We start from the raw sequence: 19,688 nt of genomic DNA on the forward strand, positions 1-19,688 counted from the left end.
TTCAAAAATTATCTCTCTGTATTTTGCTCCGTTCATCTTTCCCTCGAACCTGACGAGTCTCCCAGTCCATGCTGCTGAAAAACATCCCCACAGCATGATGCTGCCAACCCCATGCTTCACCGTAGGAATGGTGCCAGGTTTCCTCCAGACGTAACCCTTGGCATTCATCAGACCAGAGAATTTTGTTACTCATGGTCTGATAGTCCTTTAGGTGCCTTTTGGCAAACTCCAAGCTGGCTTTTATGTGCCTTTTACTGAGGAGTGGCTTCCGTCTGGCAACTCTACCATATTGTCCTGCTTGGTGGAGTGATGCAGAGATGGTTGTCCTTCTGGAAGGTTCTCCCATCTCCACAGAGGAGCTCTGTCAGAGTGATCATTGGGTTCTTGGTCACCTCCCTGACCAAGGCCCTTCTCCCCCGATTGTTCAGTTTGGCCGGGCAGCCAGCAGTAGGAAGGGTTTTGGTGGTTTCAAATTTCTTCCTTTTAAGACGATGGGGACCTTCAATGCTGCAGAAATGTTTTGGTCCACTTCCCCAGATCTGTGCCGTGACACAATCCTGTCTCGAAAGGAGTATATCACATCAAATACAGGCTACTTAAAGTTCATGAGAGAACACACATATGCTCGTACACTTGTCTCATTTTTACAAAAATAGAATTGTGCTTTTGGTCATGCAATATTTTCTTTATATATATATGTACACTGATCATACCAAACATTTGGAGAGAAATAAACGTCCTAATATGGACTAGGAACCTCCTCCTTTTCCCTCAGAAGAGTCTCAATTTGTCGGGGCATGAACTCTTCAAAGTGTCCAAAGCCTTCCACAGGGATGCTGGCACATGTTGACTCCAATGCTTCCCACAATTGTGTCATGTTGGCTGGATGTCCTTTGGGTGCAGTGAAGGCTCCTCAGAGAAGGATGGTCTTCCCCTTCCTCCTCTGAGAAGCCTCCACTGCACCCAAAGGACATCGAGCCAACATTACATAATTGTGGGAAGGGATTTTCAGTGAGTTTCAGAAGAAAATAAATTGGTAAAACATTAAAATAAAATCATTTTTGGATAAAACTATACTAAATATAATCACATCACCAAATAATTGAATAAAACATACTATTTTGCGTCCTCCTCTGGGTACATTGACTTCAATACAAAACCTAGGAGGCTCATGGTTCTCAAGGCTTCCATAGACTTAAACAGTAATTATGACAACTTCCGGAGGACATCCTCCAACCTATCAGAGCTCTTTCAGCATGAACCTTCTCCGCTGTGCAATGTGGTTTTCCGAGCTGGTCATGGGTGCACCTCAACCCCGCTCAAGGTACTAAACGATATCATAACCGCCATCGAGAAGAGACAATACTGTGCAGCCGTATTCATGGGTTGGCACCCCCCATTGGGATGTGCCATGGCGAAGATCTTTGTGGGCTATACTCGGCCTTGTCTCAGGATGGTAAGTTGGTGGTTGAAGATATCCCTCTGGTGGTGTGGGGGCTGTGCTTTGGCAAAGTGGGTGGGGTTATATCCTGCCTGTTTGGCCCTGTCCGGGGGTATCATCGGATGGGGCCACAGTGTCTCCTGACTCATACTGTCTCAGCCTTCAGTATTTATGCTGCAGTAGTTTATGTGTCGGGGGGCTGGGGTCAGTCTGTTATATCTGGAGTATTTCTCCTGTCTTATCCGGTGTCCTGTGTGAATTTAAGTATGCTCTCTCGAATTCTCTCTTTCTCTCTTTCTCTCTTTCTCTCTCTCGGAGGACCTGAGCCCTAGGACCATGCCTCAGGACTACCTGGCATGATGACTCCTTGCTGTCCCCAGTCCAGCTGGCCGTGCTGCTGCTCCAGTTTCAACTGTTCTGCCTGCGGCTATGGAACCCTGACCTGTTCACCGGAGGTGCTACCTGTCCCAGACCTGCTGTTTTCAACTCTCTAGAGACAAACGTTTCTTAAACAGAAAAAAACGGGATAAACATACCTGAATTTGTCAAATAAAATCAAACTTTATTTGTCAAATGCGCCGAATACAACAAGTGTAGACCTTACAGTGAATTGCTTACTTACAAGCCCTTAACTAACAGTACAGTTCAAGAAGAGTTAAGAAAATGAGAAAATGACCAAAAGTAAAAAATAATAAAAAGTAACACAATAAAATAACAATAACAAGGCTATATACAGGGGGTACTGGTACCGAGTCAATGTGCGGGGGTACAGTTTAGTTGAGGTAATTTGTACATGTAGGTAGGGGTGAAGTGACATTTCATAGATAAACAGCAAGTACCAGCAGTGTACAAAACAAATGGAGGTGGGGTCAATGTAAATTGTCCGGGTGGCCATTTGATTAATTGTTCAGCAGTCTTATGGCTTGGGGGTAGAAGCTGTTAAGGAGCCTTTTGTTTCTAGACTTGGTGCTCCGGTACCGCTTGACGTGCGGGAGCAGAGAAAACAGTCTATGACTTGGGTGACTGGAGCATCTGACAATTTTTGGGGCTTTCTTTATAATTGTCCTAGATGGCAGGAAGCTTGGCCCCAGTGATGTTCACTACCCTCTGTAGTGCATTACGGTCAGATGCCGAGCAGTTGCCATACCAGGCGGTGATGCAACCGGTCAGGATGCTCTCGATGGTGCAGCTGTGGTCTTTTTGAGGATCTGGAGACCCATGCCAAATCTTTTCAGTCTCCTGAGGTGGAAAAGTTGTTGTCGTGCCCTCTGTCTCGGTGTGTTTGGACCATGATAATTAGTTGGTGATGTCTTCAAGACTGTCTCTCACCTATAAAACATATCTCGACCTGTGTGCACCTACGTTCTAAACTTTCAGTCATAGCCTAGGTTATAGCAATCTCATGATGGGTATAGGGAAAATTCTAGTATCATGTAGTAGCCTAAACCTATTGCTGTTACATTGAACAGGGTGAATGGAATATGAATGACAGTCATCCAATATGCTGTAATAGAATTAAGGCCATGCTCATGAAAAAACAAATCGTTCTGCCTCATCTTAAACACCACTGTTTGGGTGGTGGATGATTCTTGGTACACATGGGAAACCGTTGAGCTGGAAAACTCCAGCAGCGTTGCAGTTCTTGACACAAACCGGCGCCTGGGACCTACTACCATCCCCCGTTCAAAGACACTTAAATATTTAGATTTCCCCATTCACCGTCTGAATGGCACACATACACAATCCATGTCTCATTTGTCTCAAGGCCTAAAATGCCTTATTTAACCTGTCTTTCCCCCTTCATCTACACTGATTGAAGGGGATTTAACTAGTGACATCAATAAGGGATCATAGCTTCCAGCCCCAGCTAACACACCTGACTCCAATAATCAACAATTCATGATCTTCAGTTTAGAATGCAATTTGATTAATCAGATGTGTTTGCTAGCGATGGAGAAAAAGTGTGACATCAATCAGGCCCCCGAGGACTGGAGTTGCCCACCCCTGGTTTACAGAATGATTTGTATCTTAAAGAGCGTAGCTTTAATGGAATAGTACCGTCACATCTAGATAAAAACGAATGTGAAAAATGAACAGAGCAAATGTTTATTAAAACACTACCTATTCATAGAAGTATGTATTCATCATTTACAATATATCAGCTTATTGTTAAATTATTATGACGTTTTTTCCAATACAAAAAGTATCGTAACTATTGTTTCCAAACTGCGTTACCCACTCCAGCCAGCAGATGGCGATATGCGTCTTTCAGGTGTTGATTCTTGCGTGACGTATAATGGACTGGACGGGACGCTTCTTCAGGAACAACAACACGGCTACTCTTTCAACCACCTCGGTAGCTTGCTAGCCAACATAAAACTGAAAGATTGACGCTTTAGACCATGTTAATGTACATTAGCTAATCTCAGTGTTTTAAACGCAGTTCGGTTGACGTATCAACTGGTTAACTTTAACCTAATTTGCAAAGTTGTTAAACATTGATACTGAGCCTAGCGTTAGGCTAGTCGCTAGTCGCTAATTCTAACATCCCAGACCATGAGCTCACTAAACTACTCCTCCCCCGTTAAAGAAGAAGAGGTCTGCTGTATGCAGAATGAAGCTCTGAGGCTGAACATTGTCATGAAAGAAGAAGAGGGTGTTATAGAGGAAACAGAGGAAGAACCTTTTAGAGAGGAAGAGGATGCTATCTCAGTAGAGGTGAAGAAGGAAGACGTCTTGGGAGTGAAAGAGGAGGAGACAGAATATCAGATTAACACCAGTGAGTACTGTCTTAAACACAGAGTCACACACTATGCCGTTGTTGAACTAATGTGGGGATTTAAGGGGCATTCTACTGAAGTTCTACACTTGAATATGTTGTTCACTACTGTAGGAATTGTTAAAGGGGCCATCTGCCTTTGTTAGTTTTAATCTGCCATTGGTACATATATTTTGGGGACTTTTAAATTAGATTTATTAAATTATCCATGTGGTCTACATTAAAGTGCATCTCATCTAGTATAACAGGCTTTTAAAATGCAATGTTGGAGCATAATTTATACTTAACATATCAAAGGGACGCAAAAGGCACCCATTTAGTGCAACGGCCCTTTAACATTTGCATTTTAGGCCCTGTTTAGAGAGATTAATGCCTCTTGTAAAGACCCTATGATTATAATAGACGGTCGTAAGTTCACTATCTGTTTGATGTTCTCATTAACACAGGAGAGAGACATGACTATCGTGGATCCTCTGGGGAGCCTCAACAACATCCTGATGCTGACGAGGCAGAGAAGAGTCTCTCCAGATCAGAACACCAGATGGTACAGCTTGGTCTGGTCTAGCATACGGCTTGCTCCGTCTGGGTCTGGGCTGGGTTTCTGTAAAACATTTCATGACAACAGTGACATCAGCATCCATAATGATATGTGTCTGTGTCCCCTCTTTATGGTTACCAGGACAACGCTAGCCCTTCCTCCCTCCCGGAGTCCCTGTGTCATGCCTCTCCCGGTAGCGCCTTACTGCTGGGTATGAAGAGGTTGTCTGTGCTGCTGGTGGACTGCAGGAAAACAACGGGGCTGAGTGGAACTGTGAGAGGAGGAGAAGAGAAGAAAGGATCAGATTTGACTCATCAAAGTAAGTGCTGTAGTTTAGTTTGAACAAATACAATAGATCTGCCCACTGGTATCTGTTACCAGGACAACCAGCAGAGTTCTGTTGACATGAAGATAGACTGGTATCTGTTACCAGGACAACCAGCAGAGTTCTGTTAGTTGACAGGAAGATAGACTGGTGGATATGGATGTTATGAATATAACACTGAAAAAGGATTCTGCCAATGAAAAGAGAGAAACCAATAGACCATATAAGACCTTGATGAAAGTTAGCTTTAGAGAGAAAGTTTCAAGATGATCTGATGTAAGGTGCATGTTTTACATAAACATTTTCTCAAAATATTATGGATGTTACATTGTCTGTCCCAGTCAACCCCCCCTTTCTTTACAAGACTCTAGAACACACAAACTAAACTCCAGACACTTCAATGTTGTCTGTATTGCTTCATTAACTTCTTATGGCTGCAGCCCGGCGTCGGTACACTTATGACAACAGCCACTTCAAGTGCAGGGCGTGAAATTCAAAAGATATATATTTTTTTATATTTAACTTTCACACATTAACAAGTCCAATACAGCAAATGAAAGGTACACATCTTGTGAATCCAGCCAACATGTCCGATTTTTAAAATGTTTTACAGCGAAAACAGCACGTATATTTATGTTAGCTCACCACCAAATACAAAAAAGGACAGACATTTTTCACAGCACAGGTAGCATGCACAAAGCCAACCTAACTAACCAAGAACCAACCAAACTAACCAACAAACAACTTCATCAGATGACAGTCTTATAACATGTTATACAATAAATCTATGTATTGTTCGAAAAATGTGCATATTTCAGGTATAAATCATAGTTTACATTGCAGCTACAATCAGAAATTGCACCGAAAGCAGCCATAATAATTACAGACACCAACGTCAAATACCTAATTACTCATCATAAAACATTTCTGAAAAATACATAGTGTACAGCAAATGAAAGACAGGCATCTTGTGATTCCAGCCAATATTTCCGATTTATTAAGTGTTTTACAGCGAAAACACAATATAGCGTTATATTAGCTTACCACAATAGCCAAAAATACAAGCCATTTCCCAGCAGTAAAAGTTAGCGATCGTGACAAACCAGTAAAAGATATATAATTTTTGACTAACCTTGATATTCTTCATCAGATGACAGTCCTATAACATCAGGTTATACATACACTTATGTTTTGTTCGAAAATGTGCATATTTAGAGCTGAAATCAGTGGTTATACAATGTGCTAACGTAGCTACTATTTCCCACAACGTCCGGATATTTTTCTGACACTTTTTCTGACACACATATTCTGACCAAATAGCTATTCATAAACATAACTAAAAAATACATGTTGTATAGGAAATGATAGATCCATTAGTTCTTAATGAAATCGCCGTGTTAGAATTCTAAAAAATAACTTTATTACGACATCCAGCTTCGGTATAGCGAGAGAGTACCCAAAACTTGGGCGCCGACGACTAGTTCACATCTACGACAGATATATGAAATAGCATCATAAAATGTTTCTTACTTTTGCTGATCTTCCATCAGAATGTTGGACAATGGGTCCTTTGTCCAGAACAATCGTTGTTTGGATTTAGAACGTCCATTTTCCCTCTTGAATTAGCAAGCACACTAGCCAAGTGGCACGGATCTCTCCATCGTCAACAAAGTCAGAGAACGGAACACGGCAAAACTCCCGAAAAAATTTCAATAATCTGATTAAACTATATTGAAAAAACATACTTTACGATGATATGGTCACATGTATCAAATAAAATCAAAGCCGGAGATAGTAGTCGCCTATAACGGCAGCTAAACAGAAGGCAAATCCAGGTACCACCTCGTGCTCTCCAGAAAACCGGAAATGGGGGACACGTCATACAAAGAGCTTGTATTCCACTTCAGACCAAGATAAACACTAAATTTCTTCTCTCACCGCCTCTTGACATCCAGGGGAAGGTCTATGAAGTGCATGTATACTCATACGTATCATGCCCATTTATAGGCAGGAAGAAGAACAGAGCCTCGATTTCAGACTTTCCACTTCCTGGTCAGGAAGTTTGTGCCAAATGAGTTCTGTTTGACTCACAGATATAATTCAAACGGTTTTAGAAACTAGAGAGTATTTTCTATCCAATAGTAATAATAATATGCATATTGTACGAGCAAGAATTGAGTACGAGGCCGTTTGAAATGGGCACCTTTTATCTGGTTACTCAATACTGCCCCTGCAGCCCAAACAGGTTAACGTTGAAAAGTTTAACTATGTCTCATTGGTTAGAAGACATTAGTTTGTGTATTATTCCAATAACCAACCTGGAAAGGTAGTGTATCAATTTAATGTATGTATTAAATTGAATGAGACAATGATATCCAATCAGTTGAGATTGGATTGATATCCTACAGCGTAACCTGAATTATTTAATGAAAAATGACTGCCGATTCTTCGCCAGAGGTTACTGATAGCGCAAGCTGAGATCTCACATGATTCCCACCCGGCGCGGGAATTCACTATGAACAAAGGGGAAAACAAAAATGGCTGCTCCCCTTTGTTAGCTTAGCATCTGGGGCAATGCTTAGCTTTTCTTGCGCGGGGTTTCCACTTCGCGCCGCAAGGGAAGTTCCCCCCAACAAGGGAACGGGTTTACTAGGTGACGTCTCACGTTCAACCCTTAAACTCTTCACGTGACCAAATGCGAGAGGTAGAAAGATAATGGCTTCGCTTCGGTCAAACGAATATATCTACTCAAATTTCCGTAATGGCTGGCTCATGCTCTAGGAATTGCTTATGACCGAGTCAGATCACTCCTGAAAGCGACCTACTAGTTGGGCCACTAGTATTATTCTCAGAATGCCTGCATCGGCTGGTACATATGCCCTAGCTCGTAGCATTCAGTAGACCCTCCGACACACTGGCTTTCGTCAGATGTACCACAGGGGTGGTTCTCTCCCGATCAGTATCTGGGTGAAATGGAACGACACACACACGCTTCTCCCGCACCAGTCCTGCCTATAGCTATTAATCTTACAGCTAACCCCCCCCCCTTTCAATTTCCGCTTGAAGACATACCCAAATCTAACTGCCTCTTGCTCAGGCCCAGGAGCAAGGATATGCATATTCTTGGTACCATTTGAAAGAAAACACTCTGAAGTTTGTGTAAATGTGAATTGAATGTTGGTGAATATAACACAATAGATCTGGTTTAGATAATACAATGAAAAAAACATAATTTTTTTCTTTTTAATTGTTGTATCATCATCTTTAAAATGAACAAGATAAAACAAACATTCAGATATGAATATGGGGACAATTTCAGTGAAAACATAAGGCAACAGTACTTGTGCAAAGTTTCAGAATGATAACTTCCAAAATGAGTGTGCTACATGACATTTATCATGAAGTCACCCAGGTGTTTTTCCCACACAAGTAGCCCAAATGTACCCAAGTGGCCAAATTGGTGAAGGTATACATTTTGAAACAAATGACTATATACAAAATACCAAAATGGTATTCTAACACCCCCCCCCCCCCCAAAAAAAATGGAGGGAGAAAAAAAAGAAGAGAAAAAAAAGGGAAAAAATATATATCCATTTACAAAATAACATGGGTAACTATTTACACACTTTCAATATTTGGAAGACCCTCAGTCCTCTATCAAATCAAATCAATTTATATAGCCCTCAAGAGTAAATATGAACAGTTTACCTCTAGATGGCCCGGGAGGTGTGGAGCCAGAGACAGCAGGGGTCCAGCTGGATGAACCAGCTTCAGAGGGGGATGGACACACGTTGGGGATGGACACGTTGGCGGCAGACACATGCATCTCGACCATGCTCCCTCTAATCCATAATATGTAGACTGAGTTGAGGAAGCATGCGCTGGAGGAAGTATAGCCAATGTGTACTTTACACATTTCATTACATTTTTATATATTGCAAATAAAATGTAAAAACAATCACAAATAATATTTTATATTATTAATTTCAAACAACGGCATTAGCATGAGAAGAACTTACCAGTCCAAAACAATGTCCTCTCCATTCAAAAAATATGCTTCCATTTGAGTCATGGTCGCTAACTGAGTCGTCTTCCAAAAGCATATGTTTCACTTTCACGATTAATTTCCTCTATAATTCTGTCTACATTCATATATCTAGTCTTAGATTTCGCTTTCCCTGATTTATTCGCCATGATTTTCGATATATAAACATCTGAAGATGCTTGTTACCGAAACAGTGCTGTGCGTAATGAGTTTGGCTACTTCCAGTATGAAACTTCAATGGCGAATGACGATCTTTACGCCGGAGTTTACTACATGGGTTGGTCTTCCAAAACACAAACATTAGATATTGCCGTTTACCTCTGCTCATTGGCTATCTACCCAGCTAGATTTCAAGACGATCGGTGGTCATTGGGTTAAAATACAGTCAATCAACGAAACAGCGGTCATATAATTGGTGCACAATGAGGTCATTACTTGTTGTCTTCCAATCGGTTTTTTTCGGGTCAACACGTCCCGCGAAATGACCCATCAAGTTTGGTTGTGTTACAAACAAACAGTTGATTGCAAGGAAACCAAACATGACTGGATAAAGTCAGGTTTAGTCTGTGTATTTACGTCGAATGTTTAGTCGAAAATTGAATGACACGAAATTCAACGAGATAAGCGTTCACAAAATGTTTCGTGTTAGGCTATAAAAATGGATTTAACCGAACAAAAGACCATTCATTGTGTAACAATGAGCCTTGGGATTGCAAACAGAGCAAGATCTTCAAAGGTAAACAATTTATTTCATTGCTATCTGTGATTTTGTTACGCCTGTGTTGGTTGAAAAAGTAGTTTGGTATGGGGCTCTGTGCTCAGATAATCACATCGTATTCTTTCGCAGTAAATCCTTTTTTAAATCTGACAACGCAGTTGGATTAGCAAGATTCTAGGCTTTTGAAGCATGTGAGACACTTGTATTTTCAGGAATGTTTAATATGACTATTTGTGGCGATCACCGTATGTTGTCGAATTCAAACCCGCATCCGGTATCCGTAGATAAGAGAAGTTAATGGTATATATGTATCTTGCTACACAATTGGTATGGAATTAACCCAAAGTGCAGCCATAGTTTTATCTTTGATGCCTCCCACGGGGTGCCAATATGTCGTGACGTTGTATTAGTTAATGTGACGACTGCTGCTCATCGAATGATTAACGGTTTATAATTGCGTGATTAAATGAATCAGACAATTATTAACTCATTAACCTGGGCACCATGGGAAAATTAGTTTTATTGAGTTTCTATTTCACAAATTACCTCAAAGCTAATTAATCAATTTCCTCTACAGTCTCATTCTGAACGTCGCATAATCCGGGAATCTGCACAAACCCGAGTCCCACCAATGAGTTTGTAACCACACCAATTTTAGTTGATTATTTATTTACTAGAAAGCTAAAATGATAATAAAAGGTACGCATACACAAAAACACAGTCTAGGCTGTTGATTAGAACTTAGTACAACGGGCCAACACACTCTGACGCGTGTTACACAAAATGGGGATTTAAAAGAGAGAAAAAGAGAAAGTACACGAGAGAAATATACATTTGGGTGCATTTGTCAGCTATGCTTATTTTAACCCTAACCTTGCCCCGAACTGCCGCTCTTATGGGTCAGAATATAATGATGTAATTACGTGTTGAAGGTCTCCGCTGTGGGTCTCTCTGCGTGGGCTTTTAGGCTTCAAGAAATGACGCACTTCTCTGGTGCAACTCTCTGGTTGTCCTCACGATGTCAGTGTCCTTTTTGCTTAGTGGTCTGATTCCTCACCCTTGTTCTGAAAGGGTTCTTCTGAGGACAGCCAGCCCTGTAACTCAGGGCTCACAGCGTAGGAATGAAAACAGTGTAGATACCACGATTCGATGGTGGGTGGAGACCGGGTGGTCCGGCTTGAATTCACCCGCTTAGACGCAGCTATTCATCCATAGCATGAGTAGAAAAGGATTCCTTTGTCTTCAACCTCGTGTTGTGTTTTGGGTTCGTTGACTACTCAGACCTTTGCTGCAGCTCGGGTCACTTAGCCTGATATGTTAATTCTTAACTCACATGTCTTATACCCTCGGGTCAGACGTGGGCGTAACCGCTTTTAAGGCAATTCTCTGGGCTTACGAAGTTATGAGGCAAGGTCTAGATTTTTCTCAAATCCAATTTTAGACAACTAACTTCACATTTCATCTTTACCAAAACATTCTCTTTGATTTGAACATTTTTCACACAACGTACAATGTATAAACATCAAGCATATACTAGGAAAACTCCTAAAGTTACAATGTTTTCATAATGACGTCGTCCTTTAACCTTTAATAACAAAACAAAAATGACATTAATTTTCATATTCCATCTATCGTCATTACCACCATTGTGGCTGACGGAAACCATTGTTCCAAAGTCCATTTATTCCATGTTTAATGTTCTGAGGCCGGTTCTCCATAGTGAGAGGACAAAATAATTTTGTCTGTTGCCTAAGATTTACAATGGGCGTGAGGGGTCAAAAACCCCCCACATCTTCATACCCCTAGATCTCTCCTAAGTTGGGGGTGAGAGATAATCGGTACGGTCATGACACCTCATACAAGGCAGCATTATCATGAAGAGGTTTCATTCAGGTCTCTCTTTAAATAAACACTGTCTTTGGCAGGAGGAAAACCAAACTTCGAGGAACCAAAGATGTCCAAACCAGCAAGACGACACCTCTGCTCCCAATGTGGAAAGAGTTTTAACCAGTTAGGAAGCCTGAAAGCTCATGAGCGAATACACACAGGGGAGTTGCCTTACCACTGCTCCCAGTGTGGAACTAGGTTTACCAGATTAGGAAGCCTGAAAAGACATGAGAGGATACACACAGGAGCGAAGCCACACCATTGCGCCCAGTGTGGAAAGAGTTTTAACAAGTTAGGAAACATGAAATCTCATGAGCGAATACACACAGGGGAGAAGCCTTACCACTGCTCCCATTGTGGAAAGAGTTTTAGAGAGTCAGGAAACCTGAACGCTCATAAGCGAATACACACAGGGGAAAAGCCTTACCGCTGCTCCCACTGCGGAAAGCGTTTTAACCATTCAGGAAAGCTGAAAGAACACATGAGACTGCACACAGGGGAGAACCCTTGCAAATGCTCAGACTGTGGGAAGACATATTACTCATCACGGTCACTTAAACGTCATGTGAGAATCCACACGGGAGAATAATTACTTCTCCTCGTGTGTAAACTCATGTTTCACATCACATTGACTTAAAATTCATCAGAGAACATACACAGTGCTCCAATTGTCTTATATTGTTGACTGAGAATGTGTTTACTTGTTTATACCATATGAAATTGAATTGTACAAAGTAGTCTTAAACATATATTTGTATGTGAATATGGAGTCTGTCTGTTTGAATATAGAGTAGATCAGATTCCATGTGTTTAAATGGTCCTTTTTTAAACTCTGACTGTGTGTGTTTATCTGGCTGTGTCATTCCTCCAGCACTACAGATAATCAAGTGATATTTGGATGTTCTGCATTTGCTCCATTGTTTACATTTGCATTGTTGGCCCACTGATGATTTAATGAAATGAAAATGATCACAGACTCTGTAATAGAAAATGGTAATTGTAAACTCAGCAAAAAAAGAAACGTCCTCTCACTGTCAACTGCGTTTATTTTCAATAAACTTAACATGTGTAAATATTTGTATGAACCTAAGATTCAACAAATGAGACAAACTGAACAAGTTCCACAGACTTGTGACTAACAGAAATGTGTCCCTGAACAAAGGGGGGGTCAAATTCAAAAGTAGAATTCAGTATCTGGTGTGGCCACCAGCTGCATTAAGTACTGCAGTGCATCTCCTCATGGACTTCACCAGATTTGACAGTTCTTGCTGTGAGATGTTACCCCACTCTTCCACCAAGGCACCTGCAAGTTCCTGGACATTTCTGGGGGGAATGGCCCTAGCTCTCACCCTCCGATCCAACAGGTCCCAGACGTGCGCAATGGGATTGAGATCCGGGCTCTTCGCTGGCCATGGCAGAACACTAACATTCCTGTCTTGCAGGAAATCACGCACAGAAGGAGCAGTATGGCTGGTGGCATTGTCCTGCTGGAGGGTCATGTCAGGATGAGCCTGCAGGAAGGGTACCACATGAGGGAGGAGGATGTCTTCCCTGTAACGCACAGCGTTGAGATTGCCTGCAATGACAACAAGCTCAGTCTGATGATGCTGTGACACACCGCCCCAGACCATGATGGACATTCCACCACCAAATCGATCCTGCTCCAGAGTACAGGTCTCGGTGTAACGCTCATCCCTTCGACGATGAAGCGAATCCGACCATCACTCCTGGTGAGACAAAACCGCGACTCGTCAGTGAGAGCACTTTTTGCCAGTCCTGTCTGGTCCAGTGACGATGGGTTTATGCCCATAGGCGACATTGTTGACGGTGATGTCGGGTGAGGACCTGCCTTACAACAAGCCCTCAGTCCAGCCTCTCTCAGCCTATTCCGGACAGTCTGAGCGCTGATAGAGGGATTGTACATTCCTGGCGTAACTCGGGCAATTGTTGTTGCCATCCTGTACCTGTCCCGCAGGTGTGATGTTCGGATGTACCGATCCGGTGCAGGTGTTGTTTCACGTGGTCTGCCACTGCGAAGACGATCAGCTGTCCGTCCTGTCTCCCTGTAGCGCTGTCTTAGGCGCTCACAGTACGGACATTGCAATTTATTTCCCTGGCCACATCTGCAGTCCTCATGCCTCCTTGCAGCATGCCTAAGGCATGTTCACGCAGATGAGCAGGGACCCAGGGCATATTTCTTTTGGTGTTTTTCAGTCAGTAGAAAGGCCTCTTTAGTGTTCTAAGTTTTCATAACTGTGACCTTAATTGCCTACCGTCTATAAGATGTTAGTGGCTTAACGACCGTTCCACAGGTGCATGTTCATTAATTGTTTATGGTTCATTGAACAAGCATGGGAAACAGTGTTGAAACCCATTACAACAAAGATCTGTGAAGTATTTGGATTTTTACGAATAGTCTTTGAAAGACAGGGTCCTGAAAAAGATCCGTACATTTATTTTCTGTGGAAGAAAAAGGGACGTTTCTTTTCTTGCTGAGTTTGTGTTTGTCATTGCAAAGATCTTATTATTAAAGATGTAATTTAACTGACTGGTGTGTGAACTTTGTCTCTCCTCATTTGGTAATACAGAAATTAACCACCACAGACTAACCTTGTGAAACTGACCTATTATAATCTCCTGGTCCTGGGAGTATCATCCTGCGTTGCAAACCAGCTGCACCTGCGTCCTTGTATGAATAATATCAGATTCCATGTGTTTAAATGGTCATTTCTTAAACTCTTTGTGTTTATCTGGGTGTGTCATTCCTCCAGCACTACAGATAATCAAGTGATATTTGGTTATGATGCATTTGTTCCATTGTTTACATTTGCATTGTTGGTCCACTGATGATTTAATGACATGAAATATTCACAGAGTCTGTAATGGAAAATGTTAATTGTATGTGTCCACATATCTGCGTATGTGACTAACCTTGTGAAACTGACCTATTATAATCTCCTGTTCCTGGGAGTATCATCCTGTGTTGCAAACCAGCTGCACCTGTGTCCTTGTATGAATAAAGTCCCTCCCAGGAACAGGAAACTATAAAGATATGTGCTCATCACCCAATGCTTCAGGAATTAGACTGTCTACACTGCGCTGTGTAACTCTGTTATTCTCTCTGAGCTCAGAAATAAAGAATCTTGGTTTGACTTGGACTCCAGCAGATCCTTATTTTATAATATCCACCACAACTCTCCCACAGATTGCTGTTTATCATTGCCTCAAAGAAGAGTTCTTTGTTTTACTTTCCTGGGGTCATTTACAAGCCTCCCACTGGTTGAATAAATGTTGTTTCCACGTCATTTCAACAAAACAAATCCATGTGATGATGTTTGATCAATGCAGAAAACTGATTGGATTTGTAAAAAGCCGTCAACATCAGGAATCTTTATTTATTTTTCACCCAACTTGTATGCTAAATCCAATGACAGGTGACATTTTGTGTTGATTTCATGTTGAATTCACGGCTCAAAGAAATGTAAATAGAAACTAGATGTTGAACTGACATCTGTGCCCAGTGGGCTGGTTTGAATAAGTGGCAGGTGTTGGATCAATATCCACCTTAGTAGCTAAGTTTCCGTGCAATTTGCGACAGATTTTCATGTGAATATTCTCAAATTTGTACAAAACAATATATGCATTTTCCCACCAGAAATGTTTCTATCAGACAGACTTATTGCTGATCAAAGGCTTTACGAGACAAAAAAATACTTTTGCTGTTGAATTCCCATGTGCCGAATGGAAAAATACAAGTTAAATGGGTTTCCATCACATTTTCAACTATACTGATGGTTTTAAAAACTTGTGTAAAATAGAAAACGTGTTCTTGTCCCGTGCACTGTAGCCAACAGCTCACATATACAGTGCTGGTAGGCTACCTACTTGATGAGATCATTATGGATGAGAGAGATATTATTTTATTTGTCAAATGACAACCAAGCATCAATCATCATGTCACCAGAATAAGACCCTCAAAATGTATTGGAAAGGAGCATCAAGCTCATCACATGCAGTTTCACCACCCTGTGAAGTTCATAACTTATTTCATCTGTAGCCTAATAAACTACATGGGTTCCCAAGTCGTAGAGGGAGGACCACACAACATATCATCACATGACTTCAAGTTAACGTCGATATGATGGTTATTATATAAATATTTGCGCATGAAGGAGTTTCCACCGTTTCTCGCTCATAAATGTTTACTGACACAAAATGATCCCACCATGTAAAACGAACAAACAAATTGTCTGTCGGCATTTATAAAATTGTAAAGGCATATCCTGTTTCCATCAGCCCGGTCATTACTTTTGAAATGGTTGGATCAATATCCACCTTCATTATATGGATGAAGCCTGATTTGGAATGTCTGAGTAGTTCTATCTGATGTCATAATACACCCCTCTGATAATCAAGTGATATTTGGAATGTCTGAGTAGTTCTATATGATGTCATAATACACTCCTCTGATAATCAAGTGATATTTGGAATGTCTGAGTAGTTCTATCTGATGTCATAATACACTCCTCTGATAGTCAAGTGATATTTGGAATGTCTGAGTAGTTCTATCTGATGTCATAATACACCCCTCTGATAGTGATACATTTGCTCCATTGTTTCCATGTCAGTTGGTTTCCCACTCTGATGATTTATATCTGACAGAGGGGCTTTAAAGGAATAGTATGGTGACATCTTAGTGGGGCTTTAAATAAATAGGATTAATCATTAATCATAAACTCCTATACCAACAATACACTGGAGCTTTGACGTCAAGAAAAGATTGGGCTGATGGGTGGTGGTGCTACTCTATAGGTAAGGCTGTCCAATATGAATGTTCAATACACACAATAGGTTGATCAGTAGCCAGTTAGCTAGCTGCTACAGTCCAATATGAATGTTCAATCCACACAATAGGTTGATCAGTAGCCAGTTAGCTAGCTGCTACAGTCCAATATGAATGTTCAATACACACAATAGGTTGATCAGTAGCCAGTTAGCTAGCTGCTACAGTCTATTATGAATGTTCAATACACACAATAGGTTGATCAGTAGCCAGTTAGCTAGCTGCTACAGTCCAATATGAATGTTCAACCCACACAATAGGTTGATCAGTAGCCAGTTAGCTAGCTGCTACAGTCCAATATGAATGTTCAATACACAGAATAGATTGATCAGTAGCCAGATAGCTAGCTGCTACAGTTTAATATGAATGTTCAATACACACAATAGGTTGATCAGTAGCCAGTTAGCTAGCTGCTACAGTCTAATATGAATGTTCAATACACACAATAGGTTGATCAGTAGCCCGTTAGCTAGCTGCTACAGTCTAATATGAATGTTCAATACACACAATAGGTTGATCAGTAGCCAGTTAGCTAGCTGCTACAGTCCAATATGAATGTTCAATCCACACAATAGGTTGATCAGTAGCCAGTTAGCTAGCTGCTACAGTCCAATATGAATGTTCAATACACACAATAGGTTGATCGGTAGCCAGTTAGCTAGCTGCTACAGTCCAATATGAATGTTCAATACACACAATAGGTTCATCAGTAGCCAGTTAGCTAGCTGCTACGTTTTTAGCAACACAACTCGCTATCAACAAAGTCAAAATGCCCTCCAGGCCTGGTGGTGGCAGCAGTGTACTACATCAACTGTTTACCAGAGCTTCCTGAGGGGAAACAATTAGGCTGTATATAGCTTGATTTTGGAGCCAGCAGCATACCACCCTTCTTCCCACAGCTGGCTTGCTTCTGAAGCTAAACAGGGTTGGTCCTGGTTGGTTATGCAAACATTTGTTTATTAGATCATGTTTATCATTAAGAATATTGTTTTATTTCTAAATGGTTACGCCTTGCTTTGGTCATGTGTTCTCTTATGGGTCAATAATTTTAATTAGAATATAGCAATTATGGTCTCTCCTCAATCACTTCCAGTGCCTTTGTAAAGTATTCAGATTGAGGACATTGCCTTGTGTAGGGTGCCATCTTTCAGATGGGACGTTAAACGGGTGTCTTGACTCTCTGTGGTCACTAAAGATCCCATTGCACTTATCATAAGAGTAGGGGTGTTAACTCTGGTGTCCTCGATTAATTCCCAATCTGGCCCTCATACCATCATGGTCACCTAATCATCCCCAGTTTACAATTTGGCTCATGCATTCTCCCTCCTCTCCCCTGTAACTATTCCCCAGGTTGTTGCTGTAAATGAGAATGTGTTCTCAGTTGACTTACCTTGTTAAATAAATAATAACCATGTTTCCATCAAAAGTTGTTTAATTAGGATATATACAAATATGATGATGTCATAGTGAATTCATGACATGTGAATGAACAAGCCTTTTCATACTTTATAACATGGCTATATACAATGCCTTCAGAAAGTATTCAGACCCCTTGACTTTTTCCACATTTTGTTACGTTACAGCCTTATTCTATTGTGTATTAAATCATTTTTTCCCTCTCATCAATCTTCACACAATATCCCATAATGACAAAACAAAAACAGGTCTTTAGAAATTGTTGCTAATTTATAAAAAAATTAAAAACTGAAAAATAACATTTACATAAGTATTCAGACCCTTTACTCAGTACTTTGTCGAAGCACCTTTGGCAGCGATTACAGCATTGAGTCTTCTTGGGTATGATGCTACAAGCTTGGCACACCTGTATTTGGGGAGTTTCTCCCATTCTTTTCTGCAGATTCTCTCAAGCTTTGTCAGGTTTCAGGTTGGATGGGGAGTGTTGCTGCACAGCTATTTTCAGGTCTCTCCAGAGATGTTAGATCGGGTTCAAGTCCAGGCTCTGGCTCGGCCACTCAAGGACATTCAGAGACTTGACTCGAAGCCACTACTGCATTGTCTTGGCTGTGTGCTTAGGGTTGTTGTCCTGTTGGAAGGTGAACCTTCACCCTCAGTTTGAGGTCCTGAGCGCTCTGGAGCAGGTTTTCATCAAGGATCTCTCTGTACTTTGCTCAGTTCATCTTTCCCTTGATCCTGACTAGTCTCCTAGTCCCTGCCGCTGAAAAACATCACCACAGCATGACGCTGCCACCACCATGCTTCACCCTAGGGATGGTGACAGGTTTCCTCCAGACGTGACGCTTGGTATTCAGGCCAAAGAGTTCAATCTTGGTTTCATCAGACGAGAGAATCTGGTTTCTCATGGTCTGAAAGTCCTTTTGGTGCCTTTTGGCAAAATCCAAGTGGGCTGTCATGTTCATTTGACTGAGGAGTGGCTTCCGTCAGGCCACTCTACCATAAAGGCTTGATTGGTGGAGAGGTGGAGAGATGTTGTCCTTCTGGAAGTTTCTCCCATTTCCACAGAGGAACACTAGAGCTCTGTCAGAGTGACCATCAGATTCTTGGTCACCTCCCTGACCAAGGCCCATCTCCCCCGACTGCTCAGTTTGGCCGTGCCGCAAGCTCTAGGAAGAGTCTTGGTGGTTCCAAACTTCTTCCATTTTAGAATGATGGAGGCCACTCTGTTCTTGGGGACCTCCAATGCTGCAGAAATGTGTTGGTACCCTTCCCAAGATCTGTGCCTCGACCCAATCCTGTCTCGGAGCTCTACAGACAATTCCTTCTACCTCATGGCTTGGTTTTTACTCTGACAGTCTCATAATAAAGGGTCTGAATACTTACTGTTATGTAAAGAAGGTATATTTTTTATCTTTAATAAATGTTTCTATAAACCTGTTTTTGCTTTGTCATTTAAATGTTTTATATTTAACTAGGCAAGTCAGTTAAGAACAAATTCTTATTTACAATGACGGCCTACCACTGAACAGTGCCTTGTTCAGGGTCAGAACAACAGAGTTTTACCTTGTCAGCTCTGGGATTCGATCCATCAACCTTATGGTTACTAGCCCAATGCTTTAACCAATAGGCTACCTGCCGCCCCAAATGATGGGCTATTGTGTGTAGTTTGCTGAATATGTAAAAAAAAAAAATTAAA

At 41.4% G+C, this 19,688-nt stretch overlaps 1 protein-coding gene across 1 annotated transcript; it reads left to right on the plus strand.

Annotated features, from left to right (window-relative positions):
• The first annotated feature begins 5,039 nt into the window (after nucleotides 1-5,039).
• LOC120039774 (zinc finger protein 32-like) lies at nucleotides 5,040-12,440 on the plus strand. Its single transcript, XM_038985156.1, has 2 exons — nucleotides 5,040-5,077; nucleotides 11,772-12,440. The coding sequence occupies exon 2, from the start codon at nucleotides 11,801-11,803 to the stop codon at nucleotides 12,320-12,322; it is 522 nt and encodes a 173-aa protein (XP_038841084.1). The 5' UTR covers nucleotides 5,040-5,077; nucleotides 11,772-11,800; the 3' UTR covers nucleotides 12,323-12,440.
• Nucleotides 12,441-19,688: the final 7,248 nt, after the last annotated feature.

This window comes from Salvelinus namaycush, unplaced genomic scaffold (genome assembly GCF_016432855.1).
Source record: "Salvelinus namaycush isolate Seneca unplaced genomic scaffold, SaNama_1.0 Scaffold3, whole genome shotgun sequence".
Lineage (NCBI taxonomy): Eukaryota > Metazoa > Chordata > Actinopteri > Salmoniformes > Salmonidae > Salvelinus > Salvelinus namaycush.